Below are 24,632 nucleotides of genomic sequence, written 5' to 3'. Positions count from 1 at the left end.
AATCGAAAGGTATTCAGCGGAGCAAGAAATGAATGAGTCGTCTTGTTTCATGAATGAAGTTGAAGAAAATTTTCATTGAGCGATACTTCTTTTTTTTTTTGTTGAGAATCATCAAAACGGGGTTTTCTTTGGGGCCGTCAAAAATATAAAGTCCGAGGGGGAAAAAAATGAAATGAAGGGAGAAATTACTCCGAGCGTCTACCTCTTCGTGTTCGATAGTTTTCTTCTTTTCGGTGACGATCTGTCCGTTTGCTTTGAGCTCACTTCTCTCCAGCGTTGTTTCAGTGTCGACGACCTTGTTCGACCTCGTCGAATGGTGCACAACTCGGGGTCCAGTTTGTGGAGCAAGCTGCTTCGAGGATTCCGCCAGAGCAATTCTCAAATCGCCCTTGTTGCTCCGAATTGCCTGCAGGTAAGCCTGAAAAGAAATGAAGAAAACTCTTTTTACAAATTTTCATCCAAATTAAAAATAATACAATTTTTCCTACTTTTTTAATTTTAATTAATAAATTTCACAATCATATATTCTTTTCTTTCTTTTTTACCTTTTTTCAATCCGAATTAAATTTGTGTAATTTTTTTCCAATATGACAAAAATTGAATTTTTTAAAAATCTGGAATATTAAATTTACTGAGGTGAGAAAGAAAAAAAAAATTAAAAATCAAATAGTGTTATGTAATCGAGTAAAATTTCGCATTTTTACTGCGGGAGTAATTTGCAGGCATAAATTTAAATTACAAAAAAGTAAATAAATTAGTTTCAGTGGAAACAGACCGATTCATTGCAACAATTTCCCTTTTAAATTTGCTCCAAAGACTTAGTTTTCACTCACTGGCAATCAACTTTAAACAAAAGACAATTGGTTACTTTTCTTTCCAATTTAACTTAATTTCAATGGGACTAATTTTCTCAATGTCAGCGGTTATATTCTATTTTTTTACTATCTTCTAATGATAGGAGGCTCAATTTTCCGAGGGGAATTAAATTATCAGAGCGATGACTTGATGAAAACGTCGGATTGCTTTAATATCAATAAAAATACAAAAATACAAAATAAAAAATTCGAAATAGAAAATAAAAAATGAAACATAGGAAATAATAAAATAAAAAATAGAAAAATACTATAATACGAAATAGAAAATAAAAAATACTGAAATACTAAAATACGAAGCAAAATGGAAAAAATAGAAAAATACTAAAATACTAAAATACGAAATACAAAATAAAAGATAGAAAAATACGAAACAGAAAACAAAAAATACAAAAATACAAAGATTGAAAAATATAAAACAGAAAATAAAAAATAGAAAAATACTAAAATACGAAGCAAAAAATAAAAAATAGAAAAATACTAAAACACTAAAATACGATATAGAAAATAAAAAATGAAAAATAGGAAATACTGGCAAAAAATACTTAAATACTGAAATACGAAATAAAAAATACAAAAATACAAAACTACTCAAAAATATAAAAATACAAAAATACGAAAGAGAAAATAAAAAATAGAAAAATACAAAAGTACTAAAATACGAAATAGAAAAAAAAATACTAAAATTCAAAATTGAAAATAAAAAATACAAAAATACAAAAATACAAAACTACAAAAATAGAAAAATAATAAAATACGAAACAGAAAATAAAAAATACGAAATAGAAAATAAAAAATGAAAAATAGGAAATACTAAAATACGAAGCAAAAAATACTAAAATAATAAAATATGAAATAGAAAATAAAAAATACAAAAATACAAGAATACAAAAACACAAAAATACAAAACTACAAAACTACAAAACTACAAAAATACGAAACAAAAAATAAAAAAATACTAAAGTTCTAAAATACGAAATAGAAAATAAAAATACTAAAATTCGAAATTGAAAATAAATAATACAAAAAGTCAAAAATACAAAAATACGAAATAGAAAATAAAAAATACAAAAATACTAAAATACGAAATAGAAAATAAAAAATACAAAACTACAAAAATAGAAAAATACTAAAATACTAAAATACGAAATAGAAAATAAAAAATACAAAAATACTAAAATACGAAATAGAAAATAAAAAATACTAAAATTTGAAATTGAAAATAAAAAATACAAAAATACGAACCAGAAAATATAAAATACAAAAATACAGAAATACAAAATAGAAAATAGAAAATAAAAAATACAAAAAGACAAAAATACAAAAATACAAAAATACAAAAATAGGAAACAGAAAATAAAAAATAGAAAAATACTAAAATACGAAATAGAAAATACAAAAAGCAAAAATACGAAATACTGATTAAAAAAAATATTTCATTTCGAAATTGTAAAAAAATTTGATTCCAAATGGAAAAAAGGAGCAAATCACGAAAGAGGAAGCGGTACCAATGTTCCTATCGAATCAATCAGAATGCGCACGATCGAAGGAGGCACACGTGAAGAAACTAATCCTGAACCACATAAATTTTCTTTTTTTCCCAATTATTTCATTCTTTGCGAATAAAATAAATTAAAGTGTTGATTCCCCATTTTTTTTTTGAAGAAGAATAAATTTCAAAACAGGCAAGCTAGGATGATTTTCGCTAAAACGGATGAATCGCACGAGTCAATTCCGGAGACTGTGGCTTCATCGCCATTGGGTGAAGGGAGAGCAAAATCGAGAGATTATCAGAGAGGACTTGCCCCACCAGGTAATCCTTAAAGTCTCTCTCGACGAAGTCCTTTCTCTTTCTCTCCTGCTGCATATGCGCTTCTTGCGCGATTCACCTTCTCATTCGCAGCGCTGTTGGATAGCATGTAAAGGTACCTGTTCCCTTCTTTCGCAATGGATCCACTTCTCGCACACAAGTATTTCTGTTCTGCCTCTCTTTTTCATTCTGCTCTCCTTCTTCTTCTTCGTCTTCTACGTCTTCGTCTTCGACTCTTTCAACTCTCCTTGTCCTCTCACATATAGTGTGTGGTACAGCCAACCTCCCTTGAAGCAGACTTCAGCATAGTTCTCCTCTTAATATATCAATCTATGTGTCTCTAAGCCTCTATTAAGATCCATTCTTCAACCTTATCTTTACACAAATTCCACTGTGGGCTTTTTCTTCCTCTCCTTTTTTCCATATGGGGATAATTCACTGTAAGATCAGACAGATTAAAAATATATTCTTTATCGATTTAGTTGATTCTGGCATTTTTTTTCTACCAGTTGCTAATCGCTTCGATTTCGCTTTCGATTTCATTGTTTTTGTTATTTATTGACGATTTTAAATTGGTACCAATTTTGTAATTGATAAATGGTACCACTATAATCTCTTGGTACCACTTGAGAATTAATTACATTTAACGGTACCAGAAGATAATTTTTTGGTACCAACAACTTAAAAAAATAATAATAACATCAGTGGAATTTTGTGTCAGCTTAAAATAAATTACATTTCCAGGGTTGCCTCAAAAAATTAATTTTGTTTTCCCCTGATTTCCAGACTTTTTCCTGACTGATTTTGACTTTTTCCCTGACCCTAAACAATATTCTGATTCACTCTAAAAAATGTAATATACTAAAAAAAATGTTCTATTACATTCAGTTACAAATTGTTTCAAAAGTAAAATTATTCCAAAATATCAATAACTTCCTTTAAAAAATATTTAATAATTATTATTTTTTACTAGGAATTAAGTTATCAAAAATTTTAAATTCAAACCTTTATGAAATTCAATAACTTATAATTTATTTATTCAAATCTAATAATTTGAATTTCCATAGAAAAAATTATTTACAAAAATTTTAATAAAATCCTTCGCAAGAATTCAATTATTTTTACAAGAAATAAAATTTTTTACATGAATTTAATTATTTAAAAAAATGTACTAAAATTCATTGCAAGAATAAAAATTATTTTCACAAATAATAAAATTCTTTACATTATTTTAATTATTTAGAAAAATTAATAAAATTCGTTGTAAGAATTCAATTATTATCAAAAGTAAAAAAATTCTTCAGAGGTTTTCAATTATTTAAAAAAATGTAATAAAAATTCGTTGCAAGAATTCAATTACAATTTTCTTATTTAATAAAATTCTTCAGAGGTTTTCAATTATTTAAAAAAATGTAATAAAAATTCGTTGCAAGAATTCAATTATTTTCTTATTTAATAAAATTCCGTGTAGAAATTCAATTATTTAAAAAAAAATTGGATAAAATTTGTTGTAAGTATTTAATTATTTTTGCAAATAATAAAATTCTTCAGAGGTTTTCAATTATTTTAAACAACTCGAATAATTATTTTTAAAATTTTTATTAAAATAGATATTAAAAATAATTGAATTAAGAAGAATTTTTAAAAATAATTGTAATTTTGTCAAGAATTTTACCAAAATTTTAGAAAACAAGTGAATTTTCAAGAAGAATTTTATTTTTTTTAATAAAAATTAAATTTTTTCCAGTATTTTAATAAAAATCTAATTGATAATTGCATTAAGTGGTACCATTTGAAAACGAATTATAATAATTGGTACCAGTTGATAATTCTATCGAGTGGCACCAGTTGAAAACGACTTATAATAATTGGTACCACTTGATATTTAATTATATCGAGTGGTACCAGTTGGAAACGATTTATAATAATTGGTACCAGTTGATAATTAAATATATCGAGTGGTACCAGTTGAGAACGACTTATAATAATTGGTACCAGTTGTTGGAAACGATTTATAATAATGGATACTACTTGATATTTAATTATATCGAGTGGTACCGGTTGAGAACGACTTATAATAATTGGTACCAGTTGTTGGAAACGATTTATAATAATTGTTACCACTTGATATTTAATTATATCGAGTGGTACCAGTTGGAAACGATTTATAATAATTGGTACCAGTTGATAATTAAATATATCGAGTGGTACCAGTTGAGAACGACTTATAATAATTGGTACCAGTTGTTGGAAACGATTTATAATAATGGATACCACTTGATATTTAATTATATCGAGTGGTACCAGTTGAGAACGACTTATAATAATTGGTACCAGTTGTTGGAAACGATTTATAATAATTGTTACCACTTGATATTTAATTATATCGAGTGGTACCAGTTGGAAACGATTTATAATAATTGGTACCAGTTGATAATTAAATATATCCTGTGGTACCAGTTGGAAACGATTTATAATAATTGGTACCAGTTGATAATTAATTACATCGGGTGGTACCAGTTGAAAACGATTTATAATAATTGGTACCAGTTGATAATTAATTACATCGAGTGGTACCAGTTTGAAACGATTTACAATAATTGGTACCAGTTGATAATTAATTATATCGAGTGGTACCAGTTGTTGGAAACGATTTATAATAATTGGTACCAGTTGATAATTAATTACATCGAGTGGTACCAGTTGGAAACGAATTATAATAATTGGTACCAGTTGATAATTAATTATATCGAGTGGTACCAGTTGGAAATGAATTATAATAATCGATACCAATACAATCTCTTGGTACCAGCTGATAATTAATTATATTAAGTGGTACCAGAAGATAATAAAGTGGTACCAATCGAATTTTTCGATACTTATTGATAAAAAAGAATTGGTACCATTTCGTAGTGTAATTTATAAACATAAAAAAATAATTTTATCAACTGATAATAAATTTGTCCGTTTCGTGATGTTGACAAAGATTAAATCAAATCGTTTCTCTAATTAAAAAATACATTTTTCTAGTACCAGTTTTCAAAAATGTGGTTCTATTGCTACCAAACATTGACTAAAATTATTCGCTACCAAAAAGTACCTCAAGAACAAATGACGTCACTCGTATTTTAATTTCTAGCCATATTAATTTGAAATAATATTTATTTCTACCACTGAAATAAAATTTACTCCAAATTGCAATCTAATTGATTATTAATTAGTAATTGAAAATTAATTATTTATTTCCTAAATATTCCTTTTTTCTTCTCCTAAATATTTCCTTCTCGATCGATCTCTCCTTTACGCTCTCTTCATTTCTTCCCAAAGATTATTTCTCTCTCGCAAGCATCTCTCAGTCACTCAAGAATGCAAACTTAACTATATAATAATGTGAGTTCGAAGCGAAGAAACATATGAGAATATAAATGTGTATATATACACTAATACATAAATATATTCAACTTGGTCGTTCTCTCATAGAGATAGAAGGAATACTATTCCCTCTTTCCTGAATACTCACACAAATACAAATATACAAATACACACAGATCGAGATATTCAAATCGCCACGAGATTTTCAGCCTCCGGATTTACAGTGATCGGCACATGAAGAATGCAGAAGCCGCTCTGATGGCGAAAATAGAAAATTATTCAAGCTTCACTTGTAAAGTGGGATATTTTAGAAATTTACAGAACGTGCATCATCATTCTAGTGATGTATTTACGTTATCATTGATCTATGATCGTATCTTTCTTATTACTACATGTTGAGAGCATGAAAGGGACCATATTATATAGGTACATATATATACGTTTTATATATGAAGAAATACCACTCGATTATAAAACTATCTCACAATTTTTCTTTTTTTCAACACTTTTTTTCGAAAAAAAAATATTTTAAATACCTACTATATACAAATACAAAATCTATTATGCACAATATAGAGACAGTGAGAAAGAGGTGGGGGGAACAAAATAAAATAAATGGAATAATCCATTTAAAATCAAGATAAAATCCGAGGATATTTAGTCTAGAAGAGAAATTCTTTCTTTTATTTTTTTGACAATGCATAATAATGTTCCCACGATAATTAGGAATTTCGAGAATAAAACTATATCAAAAGAATGAGAAAACAATTATCTTTGAAGATAATTGAAGAAATGCTTTGAGATTTCACAATGAAAGTATATTCAGTGGTCTTGGTAGCAATTAATAATAATTAATTACATTTAAGTGGTAATAGTTTGAAAATTAATTGAATTCAGTTTCACTGGTTAATTTTTATATTTTTTGGTGCCAGATTAATACTGAATTATATTAATTTGGTGCCAGTAATTTTTTGGTAGTAGATTAATACTGAATTATATTAATTTGGGACCAGTAAATTTTTGATACCAAATTATTACTGAATTATATTAATTTGCTACCAGTAAATTTGTGGTTTCAGATTAATATTGAAATATATTCAATTTGGTACCAGTAAATTTTTGGTTCCAGCTAAAAAGTGGATTTTATTCGTTTGGTACCAGCAATTTTTTGGTACCGTATGAATACTGAATTATACTAACTTGGTAGCAGTTTAATCTTTTGGTACAATTATTCAAAAGTTTAATAATTTTTCAAATGAATATTTAAATGAATTTAAATTATTTTCTATAATTTTTAACTAAAATTCTAAATTGTTTTAAATTCAATTTTACGGAATATTAATTACTAGAAAAAAATTTGTAATTAAATAAGTAAAAAATTAAAACAAATTACAGTCATAATGTTAATTATTATTTAATAAATAAAAAATTTTTCAAAGAACTTCTGCAAAATTAAATTTTTTCTAGAATTTTTTACTAAAACTCTTTTTTAAATTAATTATTTTTAATAATTTTTATAAGGTTCTTTGAGAATTCAATTATTCAAAAAAAAAGAAAAATAAGAAATTGACTAAAAATGAGTCAAAATTTAATTGTTTTCATTCAATTTTATGAAATTTAAATTATTACAAAAATTCTTTAATAAAATAATTCAAAGATTAAACAACAATTCCAATAAACAACTAATATATAAAAGAAATCTTAATCAAATTTTTTTAAGAGAACTAATTTGTTAAAAATTTTTTATTAAAATTATTCAAAATTTAAATTTGAAACTTTGTGAAATTTAATTATTTATAAAAACTTCTACTATAATTTTTGCAATATTCAATTATTTTCTGGAATTTTTATCCCAAATTCTTTTCTAAATCAATTATTTTAAACAGTTTCAAAAAAAAAAAATTCTTTGAGAATTGAATAATTAAAAAAAGCGAAAATTGACATTATTTTTCATTCAATTTTTAATAATTTAGAAAAAATTCAATTATTCAAAAGAAAAATGACTTACAACAAATCTAAATATAATGGAAAAAAATTGAATTAAATGCAATTTAAAGTCTGTATTGAAAATAATTGAAATCCTGCGAAAATATTATTATTTATAAAAATAATAGAATTCTTGCAAAGATTTTCATTAAAACTATTGTAAATAATTGACTTCGATAATGAAGAATTTTAGCAGAATTTTTGAAAATAATTAAAATTTTCTTTCGTAAATGAAAAATTGAATTAGAAATAATTGAATTCTTGGGAGATTTTTATCAAAATTTTTTTAAATATTTGAATTCCTGCAAAGAAATTTATTAAATATGAAAACAATTGAATTCCTGCAAAGAATTTTATTAAATATGAAAATAACTGAAATCTTGCAAAGAATTTTATTAAATTTAAAAATAATTGAATTTCTTTGAAGAACTTTATTGGAAATTTAAAAAAAAATTTAATTTTTGCAAAGAATTTTGTTAAATACGAAAATAATTGAATTCCTGCAAAGAATTTTATTAAATATGAAAATAATTGAAATCCTGCAAAAAAATTTTTCAAAATTTTTGGAAAATAATTGAATTCCTGTAAAGAATTTTATTAAAATTTTTGGAAAATAATTGAATTACTTCGAAGATTTTATTTTAAATTTTGTAAAATAATTGAATTCCTGCAAACAAATTTTTCAAAATTTTTGGAAAATAATTAAATTTTTGCAAAGAGTTCTATTAAAATTTTTGAAAATAATTGAATTTATTGCAAAGAATTCTATTAAAATTTTTGAAAAATAATTGAATTTTCCTGCAGAGAATTTTTAATAAATATGAAAATAATTGAATTCTTGCAAAGAATTCTATTCAAATTTTTTAAAAGAATTGAATTTCTTTGAAGTACTTTATTGGAAATGTTTAAAAATAATTGAATTCCTGCAAAGAATTTTATTAAATATGAAAACAATTAAATTCTTGCAAGGAATTTTATTAAAATTTTTGAAAATAATTGACTTTTTGCAAAGAATTCTATTAAAATTTTTGAAAATAATAGAATATTACTCCAAAAAATTTTATTCAAACATTTTGAAAATAACAAATAAAAATATTTAATTTGTTAATACGTTAAAAAGTAAATTTTCAAAAATTTGTCAATCAGAAATTATTTAAAAAATTAAAACTTTACGTTTGAAAATGAAAAATTTTGTATTTTGCATAATAATAATAAATAATTTAAACACTGGCCTGTTTTTGGTACCAGTTGATAAGAAATTAAAAACAGTGGTAGTTAATGACGACTTATAATCTCCAAAAGAAAAATTATAATCAGTAAGAAAATCTACTCGATAATAAATGAAACCAAATTTTAACGATAATTATGAAGAACTAATACGATAATTAAAAAATCCACTTCCAATGGAAATAAAAATTCCAAATTGATTTTCCCATAATCTATATAATCGCGTCAATGAAATAGTTCCATTCAATAAAATTCCCTTTGCAATTCATAAAGCGAAGAATTGAACCAACAATTAAAGACTTTTGCGACTATATAGAGTCTGTTGTGTTGTTCTTTTTTTAGCCGGCAGTAAATGGTGGTTAACTAATTTTATTCATTTCTCTTTCTCGAGGTTCGTTGAATGCAGAAGAAAATTGATGGTGTGTAGAGGGTATTCCAATTTCAAAGAAAGTCTCGTGTGAATTTATGTAACGGCCTCATTTACAAACCGAACACTGAAAACAGAAACGCATATAAGTTGAATGTTATATACAGTGCACATATTGAGGTGTATGTGTGTTTATACATGAGAGGTGAGCCTCGAGGAAAAAGGCGGAACGACCTTTGCTTGCACAGAGAAGATTCGAGTGCTTTCGCTTTGAGGAATGGAAAAACGGACGTGCACACTTTACTTTGTGGCACGCGCAGGTGGATTGGTACACGTGCAAGCCACGATTTGATTCAACATTTCCTTTATAATTAAGAATTTATGATTTCTCATTTTTCAAAACAATTTTTTTCAACAATCTGTTTTAACAATTTTTCTTAAATTCTTTTCAGAACAATATCAAGTTTCCAAGCCAATGGAAAACTTATTTCTTTGGAGAGAAAATTGATGACGAATAACTATATAGTGTACAAATTGTAAATTACAGGTGAATGTGATCTTTTTTTCCCTTCCTTTTCGTTGTTGTTGTTGTTGTAGATAAAAAGAAATGCGCGCTGTATTTTCCAACTGTCTCGTGGCTGTATCATTAAATGTCATTACTTTTGAGTTCGAAAATATGAAGAAAAGGTTTTTTTTTTTTTTTTGAATTATGATGGACGTGAAGTGAATTATGAATGTTTCGAAAACAGTCTTACAAAAGGAGACTGTTACTACTGAAACAGTATTCAAGAACCAGGAGAATGACTCCGCAATAACGTTGACCTTTTGTCTTGCACTTTGTTCCTCTAGAAGAAAAGTCAGAACATCAACATTCAAGATTTAAATTCAAACAATCAATTCGATAATAATTCCAACTTTAGAAAAAGAATCTTTTCATTGTATTCACCAGGAGGAAAATTTTTTTTCTCTTCTGCTAAATTACCGAGAAAATATAAACTCTTTTTTTTCACTCAAGAGGATAATTTGCATTTCCAACTGAAGCGTTAAAGAAGAAAATGCGCATTAAAGGAAATAATTTACACAATTTAATTCGCTTTAGTGATTGAAAAGTAAAATTGAAAAAAATTTATCTAAACGCGAGATCTAAATTACATTTTTCGATAAATTTTTTTAATTCTTAAATAAGAGATAATTAGATAAATTTTTTCAATTGCAGAGAAATTAAAAAATCCAAAGATCTATTAGAAGAAAATTAAAAAAAAATGAATTAAACATTAAAAATAGAAGGAAGCAAAAAATTTGTTTGTGGAGAAAAATTAATTACCTCATCGGAAATATCGCCAAGTTGCTGTCGATCCTCGGTCTCGAGACGTTCCTCGATTTCTTCACGACTTCGCACCACCGTCTCGTTAAGCTCTTTCTGGACTATTCCTTCTCCTTTCCCTCCAATTGGCCATTCCACCTCCTTGGGTTCGTCCCCGGTCGTCCGTCTCTGCAATCATCGAAGATGTTCGACTTTCTTTTAAAATACAAGAGTTCCTCTCTTTTATTCAGAGGTCACTTATTGTTTTCTGTCAATGATCCACAAAAGTTCCGAACGTTCAATTGAACAAAATTTTTTGCCAATATTTATATTCAAAAATTCTGCTATAAAAGCCGAAAACAAAAATAAACATTTAGAATCTCCGGAATTAATTTTTTTTAAATTATTGCAATAATATGCAAATTTAAATTTGAAAAAAGAAATAAATAAATTTCGTTCATTCAAACGTTTAGAACTTTAAGAAACAGAGAAAAAAATTGAGCAGAAAATTTTTTGTTATAAAAAAATATAAAAATAGATAAAAAAAAAATAAATATATAACACAGATGCTTGAAACTACAATTAAAGTCAATAGCCAGAGACTCTAAAGAATGTCAAAAAATTTCATCTGCCTCTCACTCATTGAGTTAAAGTGTTTTGTACCATTTCTGCGATTTCACGCCGCATTATTATGATGAATGTTGAAGATAAATTCTTTTGCTTACGAGAAATTTCACAGAGGTCAAGGACAGAGAAAATTTATAATTTGTTGTGTAAAATTTCCTCGATAAAAATATTTCCCATACTTTGATTTAATATGCGGTCGTTGTGCCACTTCTTCTCGTCTTTTTCTATTAACGCATTTATTTTTAATTGTTTTTCATTAAATATTATTAAATATATATAATTTTTTTCCTTTTAAATGTTTCAAGTATCAAAAATAAAGAAATTCGAATTGAATACTTTTAATATTAAATAATATGAAAAAAATTAATTAAACAGAATTGTTTTGAATTAAAAATCATAATTTCTTTTTGTAAATTTAATTTTATTAGAATTTATGTAAATAATTGAAATCTTTTCAAAAGAATTTTAATATTTATGAAAATAATTCAATTCTTTCGAGAAATTTTATTGGAATTTAATTCTAAATAAATAAATTCTTATAAAGAAATTTATCAAAACTTTTGATAGTAAAATTGAATTCTTTTCAAAACAATTTTATCATTTATGAAAATAAATCAAATCTTTCGAGAAATTTTTTTAAAGTTTAATTCAAAATAATTAAATTCTTATAAAGAAAATTATCAAAATTTTTGAAAATAATTCAATTCTTTTCAAAACAATTTTATTATCTATTAAAATGTATCAAATCTTTCGAGAAATTTTATTAGAATTGAATTCAAAACAATTAAATTCTTACAAAGAAATTTATCAAAATTCTTTATAGTAATTGAATTCTTTCGAAGAATTTTATTAAATATTTGAGAAAATAATTGAATTCTTGTGAAAAATTTTATCAACATTTTTCAAAATATTAAAATTTCTGCGAAGAATTTTATTAAATATGAAAATAGTTAAATTCTTACGAAGAATTTTATTAGGATTTTTGAAAATAATTTAACCTTTTCATGAAAATTAATTAAAATTCTATTCGAAATAATTGAATTCTTAGCGAAATTCATAGAATTTATAGAAAGAATTTTATCAAAATTTTGTAGATAATAATTGAATTCTTTCGCAGAATTTTATTGAAATTGTTAAAAAATAATTGAATTCTTGTAAAGAATTTTATTAAATATGAAAATATTAGAATTCTTGTAAAGAATTCTATTAAAATTTAAAAAAAAAATTTAATTGCTTCGAAGAAGTTTATTGAAACTGTATTGATAAAATAATTAAAATCATTTATGAAAATAATAGAATTCTTGCAATTTTAAAATAATTGAATTTCTACAAAGAATTTTATTAAATATGAAAATAGTTTCATTCATGCAAAGAATTCAATTTATATTTTCGAAAATAATTGAATTATACCGAAAAATTTTATTGATATTTTTAAAAATAATTCAATCTTTGCAAAGAATTTTATTACATATGAAAATAATTTAATTACTTCGAAGAAATCAATTGAAATTTTTGAAAATAATTGAATTGTTTCGAAAAATTTTATTGACATTTTTAAAAATAATTCAATCTCTGCAAAGAATTTTATTAAATATCAAAATAATTCAATTACTTCGAAGAATTTTACTCTTAACTTTTTGAAAATAATAAAGAATAATAATAAATCAGTTAATTCGTTAAAAAATTAATTTTTAAAAATTGAGAATCATAAATTTTTAAAAATTAAATGGTAAACAACAAAAATATATCTTTTAATGAAAAAATTGAAGTTAATTTTTGAAAATACAAAATTTTGTAATTTGCATCATAATAATAATTTGAACACCGCGTTTCATGCGCTGGTGTGCGTAACATTTTCTAGTATTAAATAATTTTTAATTTTTAACATGAAACGGAAATTTAAAAAAATTAAAAACTCATTAAACGGAAATGTATACTTTGGTCTAAACAGATTCAAATAATTCTTACAATCGTTATCCTAAAAATGAATTTCATCGACAGTTTTTCTTTTAACGAAATAATTGATTAATTAATTAAGGTTAGGCATTAATTAAATAATATTATTATTTAATTAATTTTTAATTATGAATTAACTTAATTTATTATTATTTGTTATTGTTATTAACTTAATTTTTTAAATCCCTATTAATTAATTAGTATCAAGTAATTAATTACTATCAATTAATTAATTAATTATTAATTATTTAATTAAATATTAAACGATAAAGAAAAATTCATAAAGATATATTTTTTTTCGTAAAGAAAAATTCATAAAGATATTTTTTTTCGTAAAGAAAAATTCATAATGAATTTTCTTTTCTTTCGTAAAGAAAAATTCATAAAGAATTTTTTTTCTTTCATAAAGAAAAATTCTTTCATGAATTAAAAAGCGGAAAAATGTTCTATTTCACCTCCTTGGTGGTATGCTCCTGTTGCTCCACATCTTCAGTCGTATTGGTGGTGACAAGAGGTCCAGAGTCAACGACGACCTCACCATCTTCGAGAACAACTTGTCGTTTCACTCTCGTCTCAATTTGCCTCGTTGTTGTTATTTCCTTTTTCTTTCGCGTCTCCCATTCCTCTGCAAGAATTAAAGAAACTTTATTTCAAATTCATAAAAAATTTTTGCAAATACCAGAGTATTTATAAAATACGAGTATTTTTTTTACACTGAAACCTACTCTAATTTTTTTTCTTACTCTCAACATATTCTCAATAACATTATTCTAAACTCGTAAATTTTCAACTTGCATACCTATATAACTTATGTATTACAATACAACTAAAATGCAATAAAAGACGGGAAGTAATTAAAAAAAAAAAAAAAAAAACAGTTAACTTGTTAGAAATTGCATTGTCAAACGAAAATGTTTAAAATTCATCCGAGTTAGGGATGAGTGAACAAAATCATTCTGCAAAACTTAATAGTAATAACGAAACGATACATGAAGAGATATTTTTATATAAATACTTAAGTTCCCATGAAATTCAATAATAACATTACAATATACAGTTTGAAAAAGAATGATAAAGGTCGAGTGCACGATTGTTACGATATTAAAATAAAAAAAAAAAAAAAAAGAAAAGAAAAGTAATTTGAGTAGTATCTCACAGTGAAACGTGCGCGCCTTTCAAAAGTAGATCATCGGGAGGATAAAACCTTGGAAATGTTTGATTTTTTTCAATGTTCCGGACGTGTGGAAGCGTGTATTCTGTGATCAACGATTATTACGACACCAGTCGCTTTTAATACTCACGGTCTCGAGAGACTTTTACGAAAGGCATGCAATTTTTGTAACTCCCTGTGTTGTACACCTACACAAAGGGTAAACGTGGGTATTAACGCCACGCTATGCGCTATAATACCATATTCACAACAACGCCATTTGCATTGTTTACCGCAACACTGTTCGATAATAAGAAAAACAGTTAGTGTTCCATGTAATGTCCGTCCGCCAATTATTAAACAACGCCTAATTGCATTCATTTCCGATCCACTTTTTTTTTTTTGTCTTTTATTATTTGTTTGTTAATCATTAAAAAGAAATTCTAATTTCTTATACTCAGGAAATTTCTTTTTTGATAACAAGCATTTTTCCCAACAGATTTATTTTTTATTTGAATATTTCAGCAGTAACAATAATTTTTTTCAATTATTTTTTTTTATTAATTTTGATTCATCATCATCATCATCATCTTCTTTTTCTTCTTAAAAATTTACCCAATTATTCCAGAGAATAATATTAAAAAATTAAAGTTAATTGTTTTCGTTTGCTTCTTGTTTTTCCTTTGAATGCTTCTTAATTTAATGCTTTAAAGTTTAAAACCTACCAAAAATTAATTAAAATAAAGTGTTTTCAATTAAAAATATTTCTTTTGAAAAATAATATCGAAAATATTTAAATTCTTACAAAAAGTTCCATTAAAATTATTGAATTAAATTAAATTAAAAATTGAATTTCTGAGAAGAATTTTATTATTCAGAAAAAGAATTAAATTTTTTCAAAGTATTTAATTAAATTTTTTTCTCATTAAGAATGTTATTAAAATTTTTCAAAATGTAATACAATTTTTGCAAAAAATTTTATTAATTATAAAAATATTTCAATTCTTATTAAGAATTTCATCAAAATTTCTGCGAAAAATTTTATTAATTTTTTTAAAATAAGTAAATTTCAGCGAAAAAAATTTATAAATTATGAAAATAATTGGAATCTTGCTAAAATTTTTATTACAATTTTAAAAAAAATTGAATTTTTTCGAGGAAGTTAATTACAATAATTGAATTGAAAATATTTGACATACCATAAAAAATTTAATCAAAATTTTTCAAATAATTAAATTTCTGCCAACAATTTTATGAAAATTCTTTTAAATAATTAAATTTCTGCAAAAAATTTTATAAATTATGAAAATAATTAAAATTTTGCTAAGAAATTAATTACAATTTTCGAAAACAATTAAATTTTTTTTAGCAACTGAATTAAAATTGTATTCTAAATATTTCAATAAGTTAAGTTAAGTTAATTTTTGTGACAAATTTTATAATTTATGAAAATAATTGAAATCTTGCTAAGAATTTAATTAAAATTTTCGAAAATAATTGAATTTTTTTGGAGAAATTTAATTAAAATTGTATTAAAAATATTTCAATTGTCATAAAGAGTTTAATAAAAATTTTTCAAAATAATTCAATTTTTGCGTAGAATTTTATTATTTAGTAAAAGAATTAAATTTTATAATAAAATTTAAACTTTAAGGGGTTACACCACTTTGAAATTTTCAAAAAATTGAAAAAATTTTTTTTTGCTTAAAATACTCTTTATGGACACCAAAATGATATGTCATTAGTTATATATCGATACCTCAAGTAAAAAGACAATTTTCGAACTGTTCAAGCAGGGTCGCGCGCTAACGTTTACATTGTAATGAAAACTTTAAACTCGTTTTTCTCAAAACTGTATTTTAAAAATCGGTGGACACTCTAGCTGCCACAAATTTCAATCGATCCTCTTAGTTCTTTTTTTATTTTGTTTGTGATATAATTATCTAGCGAAATACGTACGGATTTTTCGAAATATTAATATTTAAATTTTCTAGACAACTTTAAATAATGAAATTTAGGCAAAAATATGGACTTTTTCCTTTAAATCGATGCCATTTTGCGAAAAATAAATTTTTTTTAAAACGGATACGTATTTCGCTAGATTTTGAGATACAGAAACTAAAGCATTTTTACTTTTTGATCTAGCTTAATTCTGGACCGAGTTATAGTGTCCACCGTATGGCGATACATTTTTAAAGCACTTTAACATATCATCTGTCAAACCAACAATTTAAAAAAAAAAAGAAATTTTTATATATTTTTTTGTAGTTCAAGAGTAGTACAATACCCTACTGTAATTTAATTTTCCTAAAAAAATTTCTATTCTTCAATAAAAATTGTTGAAAAAGCTTATGTTTTGAACGGGTCAAAGTGGTGTAACCCCTTAATCGAAATTTTTCAAAATAATAAATCTTTTGCGAAGAATTTTCTTAAAATTCTTTAAAATAATTAACAATATTTTATTAATTATGAAAATAATTCAATTCTCTAATAAAAATTTTCAAAGTAATTGAATTTCTTTCAAGAATTTGATTAATTATGAAAATAATTGAAATCTTGATAAGAATTTAGTTTAAATTATTGAAAAGAATTGAATTTTTTCAATAAATTTAATTAAAATTGTATTGAAAATATTTCAATTCTCATAAATTGATTTAAAATTCTTCATAATAATTGAATTCTTTTGAGACATTTTTTTAAAATTGTATGAAAAATAATTTAATTTCTCCAAAGAATTTGTGTTCAAACTTTTTGAAAATAATTAATAATTATAATCAATCAGTAAGTTAGTTAATTATTGAATTTTTTTTAAATTTTGAATCCGAAATTATTCCAAAATTGAAATTATTATTTGAAAATAGCAAATTTTTTTAATTTGCATAGTAATAATAAATGAAATACCGCGTTTTGCGCGGTAAGATTTGCTAATAAATATTTGTCGAATATTTGTCTGATTATTTGTCTCCTAATAATCGTTGATCACAAAATTTTTCCACAAGTTCAAAATTCTGGAAAAAAAATAAAACAAAGTTAATGAAATGAGTATTAATAAAAATATGAACTTTTTCTTCTCTTCCCGGTATTTTAATAACACGGAAAACATTTGCGGTTTATGAAAATAGTTTCAAGCGAAAAGAGAGTAGATCATTTCTCGAGAGAATAAAAATAACTGTTTGACAATATGTCATGAAAAATGTAAATTACATAACACAAAATATAATTACTTTTGTAATATATACAATAAAATAATAATACGTCCCCATTTATTGCAAGATTCTCAAGATTTCTCATTATTAACATGGAGACCTCACGAGCTTATTTTATTACTGTCCTTGAAAAAAAAATTTTTTAACGCCAATAATAATTCATGTAAATTGTTCACTCGAAAGGAAAGAAATTCCTAATTGATCATCACTATTTCTGATTGAATACTTAATCATCCAATATAATTGAATAAATATAAATAAATAAAAATAAAAATATAAAACAAAATAATTATTTTTAACTCTGATTGAATATTTAATCATCCAATATAATTGAATAAATTATAAATAAGTAAATATAAATAAATAAATATAAATAAAAAAACCATAAATTAGTGAATTAAAAAAGTTATTCTCTTACCTTCTTTAACAGTAGCTATGGATTTCTCTGGATCGACCTGGAAAAAAAAGATGAAAAGAAAATATTAAAGTAACAAACAAGCATGAAATTACGACTAATAAGCATCCAAGGTAAGTATGTTCTTCGTCAGATAACTTCTAGAAAACTCATTCAAGTGAATTATCCTTCAAGCATTGAACTCCACCGCGCATTTCTTATTAATAGCGAGTTTGTACTTATGCGTAAGTACAAAGCTTCAATGATTGAAAATGCAATGAATTAAAGATCATTTCAAACTCATTACGTGAGCGATATTCACTTTGAAAATGACGATAGACGTAATAAAACGATATTCACGTCATGCCAGTTAAATACCATATTAAAAACGGTACTTGCACCGCCACACGAAAAACAATTTAATTACACAAAAATAAATTTTCATCAGACATTAAAATATTTTTTCTCCTTGATAAATTACATTTTTTTTTATTTAAATTCGAATTTATTCTTTTATTTTGAAAATTTATCACAAAATATACATAAATGTCAATAAATGAAAAATTAAAATTTTATTCACAATTACGAATCAAATTTAATAATTATTATTGGTTTTCACTGCTTGGCTCATTTTTCTTTAAATAATCAATTTAAATAAATAAAATAAACTAATAATTTAATAATTATTATTGGTTTTCACTGTTTGACTTACTTTTCTTTTAATAAATTTAAATAAATAAGATAAACTAATAATAATTATAATAATAAAACAATTTATAATTATGAATTAAATTTTAAGGAAATTAAAATTTCTCTACAATCAAAATCATTGTATTATAAATAAATTAGTCAAATTAGAAAAAATACACAGAAAAAATAATCAAATTAAAAACAAAAATACAGGGAAAAAAGTTAAATTACAAAAAAAAATAGATAAATATTAAATAATATAATTAAATAATCTCAAAAAGATTTTTTTATGCAGGGAAATGCGTTTAAAAATAATTAGGGCAAATTTTTATTCGAATTATAGAAAAATTCATCTAAAACAGTTGTATTTTTGTTAAAATTACTTTAATTTATTCCATAATGCGGTTTTTTCGCTTATAACCGCAGAACGTTGCCAACATTTAATTATCATTCAGAACAAAAACATTGTAGAAAAACGTTTTCATGTCGACATTTATATAGTTAAATCATTACACTCAAGGATGAATGTTTTATTAAAGGAAATTTTTCCTTCAAAAATAGTTATTAATTCAAGAAAAATGTTCAATTCCTTCAAATAAATTTTTTGCCTACTTTTTTGCTATTAAAAAATTATTTCCTTACATTCGATTCGAGGAAAATTAATTTAGTTAAAATCTATCTTCTATACTAATAATCGTTGTATTAAATTTTTAAATTAATGTACTAAAATCATTGAATTCTTGCAAAGTATTTGTCAAAAAATTTAAAAATAATTGAATTGTTTTCAAGAATTTTATCAACATTTTTTTTAAATAATTGAATTATTTCGAGAAAATGTAATTAAAATTATATTGAAAATAATTTAATTCTTGGAAAGATTTTTATTAAATTTCTTTAAAATAATTGAATTGTTTTGAAGAATTTATTTCATTATTCTTGAATAATAAGAAATAAGAAAAAAAAATAAAATAAAATAAAAATAAATAATAAAAATTTTCTATAAGAATTTATTTCATTATTCTTGAAAATAATGGAGTTTTTTTTATAATTTTTACTGAAAATTTTGAAAGTGATTAAAATTTTTTTTTGAAAATAATTTAAATTGAAAATTTTGAAAATAATTTGAATTGAAAATTTTGAAAATAATTTGAATTGAAAATTTTGAAAATAATTAAAATATACAAAGAATTTTATTAAAAACTTCAGAGAACAATTTTATTACAATTTTTTAAAAATAATTGAACTTATTAGAGGAATTTTATTAAAATTATCTTGAATATAATTGGACTTTTTCCCAGAAATTTTATTAAAATTGTGTTGAAAATAATTTAATTTCTCAGAAGAATTTTATTATTTACAAAAATAATTGAAATATTGACAAGAATTTTACAATTTATAAAATTGTTGAAAATAATTGAATTTTTATTAAAATTTTTGAAAATAATCGAATTTAATTAATATTTTTGAAAATAATTGTTTTATTATTTATGAGAATAATGAAATTCTTGCAAAAAATTCTATTAAAAGTTTTGAATAATAATAACAACAATCTAAACGTTTCTTTTTCTCTGAATAAAAAAAACTGCTTTTTGAGAATATTATTTAATTTCTGTTTCAATGTTTATGTATTTTTTTCTATTTTTACTATTTTTTCAGTGTATTAATTTAATTTGGCAATTTTTTCAGTGCAGTTTTTAAATTTGACTATTATTTTTTTCTTTTTTTTTTAAATTGACTATTCGTCTGTGTACTTTTTCTAATTTGACTATTTTTTTTCTAAAGCAATTATTTTGATTGGATAGGAAAGAAAAAAAAACTCACTAGAATTCCAGGATGAGTTCTTGCTTCGTATCGACGTGTTGAAATCACCTCCATCATTGAATCATGCTTGTCGATCTCAATCGTATACCAACTTCGTCGTGATCTGTGAGAGAAGAGAAAAGTTTCTCGCGTCAGAATATATTTCCATGATATCCCATATAATTTATCAAGCTTAATCGGAAATAAAAAATACACATTTCCTACAACAAATAAAAATTATTTTATAGCAAAACTACATTTTAATTTACAATCTATTCAAAATTTTTTTTCTTTTCAAAAATAAATCAAAATAAGTAAATAAAAAATACGAAGTATTTTTTATTTATTTATTTTGATTTATTTACTTTCTAAATTTATTAATGTATATTATTTATTTTCGATAAATATATTTTTTTATTTTGATTTACAAACTTTTCTATTTTTTTCTTTCAAAAAAAAAAAAAAATCAAAATAAATTCTAAAAAATACTATTTTTGGAAAATAGAAATAGAAAAAAATTCCAAACTCTATAAAATGATTGTAAGAATAAAATAAAAACCTGCTTAACTTAATTGCAGATATTTTAAGATCGAATTTACAAAATAATTTCCATAAGTTACACTTTCCAGTATTTTATGCTCTCTGGAGCTTGACCTAATAATCCGAGTGCAATTAAGAAACATGCAATTGATCTACATATTATAATGCAAAACAAGTGAAAATAAGAATTATGGAACTTTTTCTAAATTAAAAGTCTTTACAAAAGAAAATAATAAATTTAATTCCCAATCGTCTCGATTGTAAAATATCTTTTTCTTTTTTGAACCAAAATAAAAATAAGAAAGGGTCGACTATTTTTCCGAAAAGAGTCATAAAAAACAATTAATAATGCAAATCGCTTTGTGAAAATCGAAGAAGAAATGAAGAAAAATCGAAAAAGAAGAAAAATTCTCGTAAAAATTGAAAAAGATTCTTTAAACGAGCATATTTGTGCTTAAATCACTTAAATATTTTTCTCCAAACAAGAGAAGCGAAAGAATTGTGCCAATTGCGTCCTTGTTGTTAAAATTACGCATATACGCACATATAGAGCTTGAAAAGGCCATCAACATATTTTTCTTTGGTAATCCTCTTGTCCAATACACTGCACTCACATAAATGACGTCAATTATGCGTCACATGGTTTTGTCATTCGTCAATGTATATAAATATAAAGAGAGTAATTTTAAAAAAGACTTTACTTCCGTTAGAGGATTGGCCTAAGATTTACACCCAATGTTTTATTTTTTCATTGAATCACTATTATGCAATATTTGTTAATTACCTTCCATTATTGAGATCTCATCATAGAAAAACAAAGGCATTTCAACAAGTGACTAACTATCCAAAGATTTACTTTCCTTATTATTCCAATCAAATAAAATTTAAACGAAGCAAAAAAATCTTATCTCTGTGTGAAATTATTAATTGTAGATTTTTTCTCAAATTATAAAAATTTGATCAAATGAAAAACTACTTCAGAAACTAATTCAGAAAAAATATATTAATTTCACAGTTAATAATAGATCATTTTTCCAAATTCCAAATTTTTCCAAAACTATATTAATTCTAGTTGATAACGGATAATTTTTCCAAATCGAAAAATCTATCAATTTTAGTCAAGAAACTAAATATTGTTATGATAATTTTTTCAAATGGAAAAATATATTAACTAAATAATATTTAATAATATTATTATCTAATAATACCCCATTTGTATTAAATAAATATTATTAGACAATTATTCCATACGAAAAATATATTAATTTAGTTAATAAAAAAATAATAAGAGTTGGATAATTTTTCCAAATTGAAAAATAAACGATGATGGCTGGTAATGGTTTCATTAATATGCAATAACTATTTTTAAATGTGTAACTGAATAAACATAAATGTGTACGCATAAAATTTACAGCCATTCCAGTGGCATAAGAACCGTTAAAGTTCATAGGTTTACGATCGTTATATAAATATACAAAATACAGTGAATCGTTGAAAAAAAAATTTAACACCGAAATTTCTAAATTCGTTTTCGAAAGGAACAAAAAATAATATTTAATGCAGAAAATTAGCAACTCGATTAAGGTGACGATTCACCATAATTAGTCTTACTATATTGTCAGTAATAATTTTTATGTCTTATTGTAATAATAAAATAAAAAAAATAATCTGATTTTATCTCGAACGATAATAATCAGAATATTATAATTTTTTCCGAAATTAATTATTCAAAAATATAATTTTTTCCGAATATAATTATTCAAAAACATTAATTTTTTCAAGATAACATTTTTTCCCAAATATAAATTTTTCCGAATTTAATTATTCAAAAATAAAATTTTTTCCAAATACAGAGTTAATTTAATTTTATTTTTCCCTGACTTTTCCCTGATTTCCAGACAAAATTTTCACTTTTTCCCTGACCCTAAAGAATATTCTGATATATATTCACTCTAAAAAATATTAGCCACTCAGAAAAATGTTCTATTATATTTATTTACATATTTCTTTAATTGTAAAATTATTCCAAAACATCTTCAAAAAAATAAATTTAAATAAAATTATTTACATTATTAAACTTCTTTTTCAAATAAATATTTAATAATTATTATTTTTCTGTACGAATTAAAATTCTTCAAAACATTCAAATTCAAACCTTCATGAAATTCAACAACTTGTAATAATTTAAATTACCATAAAATTTTTCAAAAAAAAGTTAATTATTTACACAAATCCTAATAAAATCCTTCGCAAGAATTCAATTATTTTTACAAGTAGTAAAATTTCTTTAAAAAAATTCAATTATTTAAAAAAAAATGTAATAAAATTCATTGCAAGAATTCAATTATTTTCATAAATAATAAATCGATTGTATCAAACAATAATTAAAATCCTGCGATGAGTTTTATTATTTATGAAAATAATTAAAATTTTCCCAAGAATTTTATTAAACTTTTTCTAAAATAATTGAATTTCGGAGAAAAATTTTATCATTTTACATATATAAAGATACTTAAAATTTTGACAAGAATTTTTTTTTAATTTTTGTGCATAATTGAATTTCTGCGAAGGATTTTATTACTTTTGAAAATAATTTAAATCTTCCAATGAATTTTATTCATGTTTATAAAAATAACTGAATTTCTGTGAAGAATTTTATTATTTATATAAATAATTGAATTTTTTGCAACGAATTTTATTCAAGTCTATAAAAATAATTGAATTTTGGTGAAGAATCTTATTATTTATAAAAATAATTGAATTCTTGAAAAGAACTTTGTTAAATTTTGTTTTAAATAATTAAATACTTGCGACGAATTTTATAAAAATCTTTTTAAATAATTGATGTTTTTCGAAAAATTCTATGAAATTTTGTATTTTAAATAATTGAATTCCTGTAGAAATTTTATTACTTATGAAAATAATTGAATTATTTCGACGAAATTTATTAAAAATTTGGTAAATAATCAAATTCCTGTGAAATTTTGCCAAAAATTTTATTAAAATTTTTTAAAAATATTCGAATTTCGAAGAAGAATTTTATTATTTATAAAGATAATTGAAATTTTGACGAGAATTTTTTTAAAATTTTTTAACATAATTTCATAGTTTACCATGCAAACATAAAAATTTAGAGAATTCCCTGACCTGACCTGTGGCAACCCTGAAATATAATTATTCAAAATATAATTATTTTCAATATATAATTTTTCCCAAGTATAATTTTTCCCTATAACTTTTTTCGAATATAATTATTCAAAAATATAATTTTTTCCGAATACAATTATTCAAAAACATAATTATTCTCAAGCTATAATTTCGTCCAAATATAA

At 23.3% G+C, this 24,632-nt stretch overlaps 1 protein-coding gene across 5 annotated transcripts in view; it reads right to left on the bottom strand.

Annotated features, from left to right (window-relative positions):
• Positions 1-24,632, bottom strand: part of LOC122510350 (homeobox protein 2) — a 42,863-nt gene that overhangs the window by 8,701 nt on the left and 9,530 nt on the right. For 3 of the 5 annotated variants that reach the window (XM_043624926.1, XM_043624923.1, XM_043624925.1), the window contains 5 exons: positions 20,782-20,884; positions 18,295-18,331; positions 13,976-14,145; positions 10,959-11,126; positions 203-418 (listed from right to left, as the gene is read on the bottom strand). In XM_043624926.1, the coding sequence (XP_043480861.1) occupies positions 203-418; positions 10,959-11,126; positions 13,976-14,145; positions 18,295-18,331; positions 20,782-20,838 (648 nt within the window). In that variant the 5' untranslated portion in view covers positions 20,839-20,884. Of the gene's footprint in view, positions 1-202; positions 419-10,958; positions 11,127-13,975; positions 14,146-18,294; positions 18,332-20,781; positions 20,982-24,632 lie in introns of all 5 variants that reach the window. The other 2 variants (XM_043624921.1, XM_043624922.1) reach the window with 1 other exon arrangement.

Source organism: Leptopilina heterotoma, unplaced genomic scaffold (genome assembly GCF_015476425.1).
Source record: "Leptopilina heterotoma isolate Lh14 unplaced genomic scaffold, ASM1547642v1 Lhet_68, whole genome shotgun sequence".
Lineage (NCBI taxonomy): Eukaryota > Metazoa > Arthropoda > Insecta > Hymenoptera > Figitidae > Leptopilina > Leptopilina heterotoma.
This window is presented reverse-complemented; position numbering and strand designations above follow the sequence as displayed.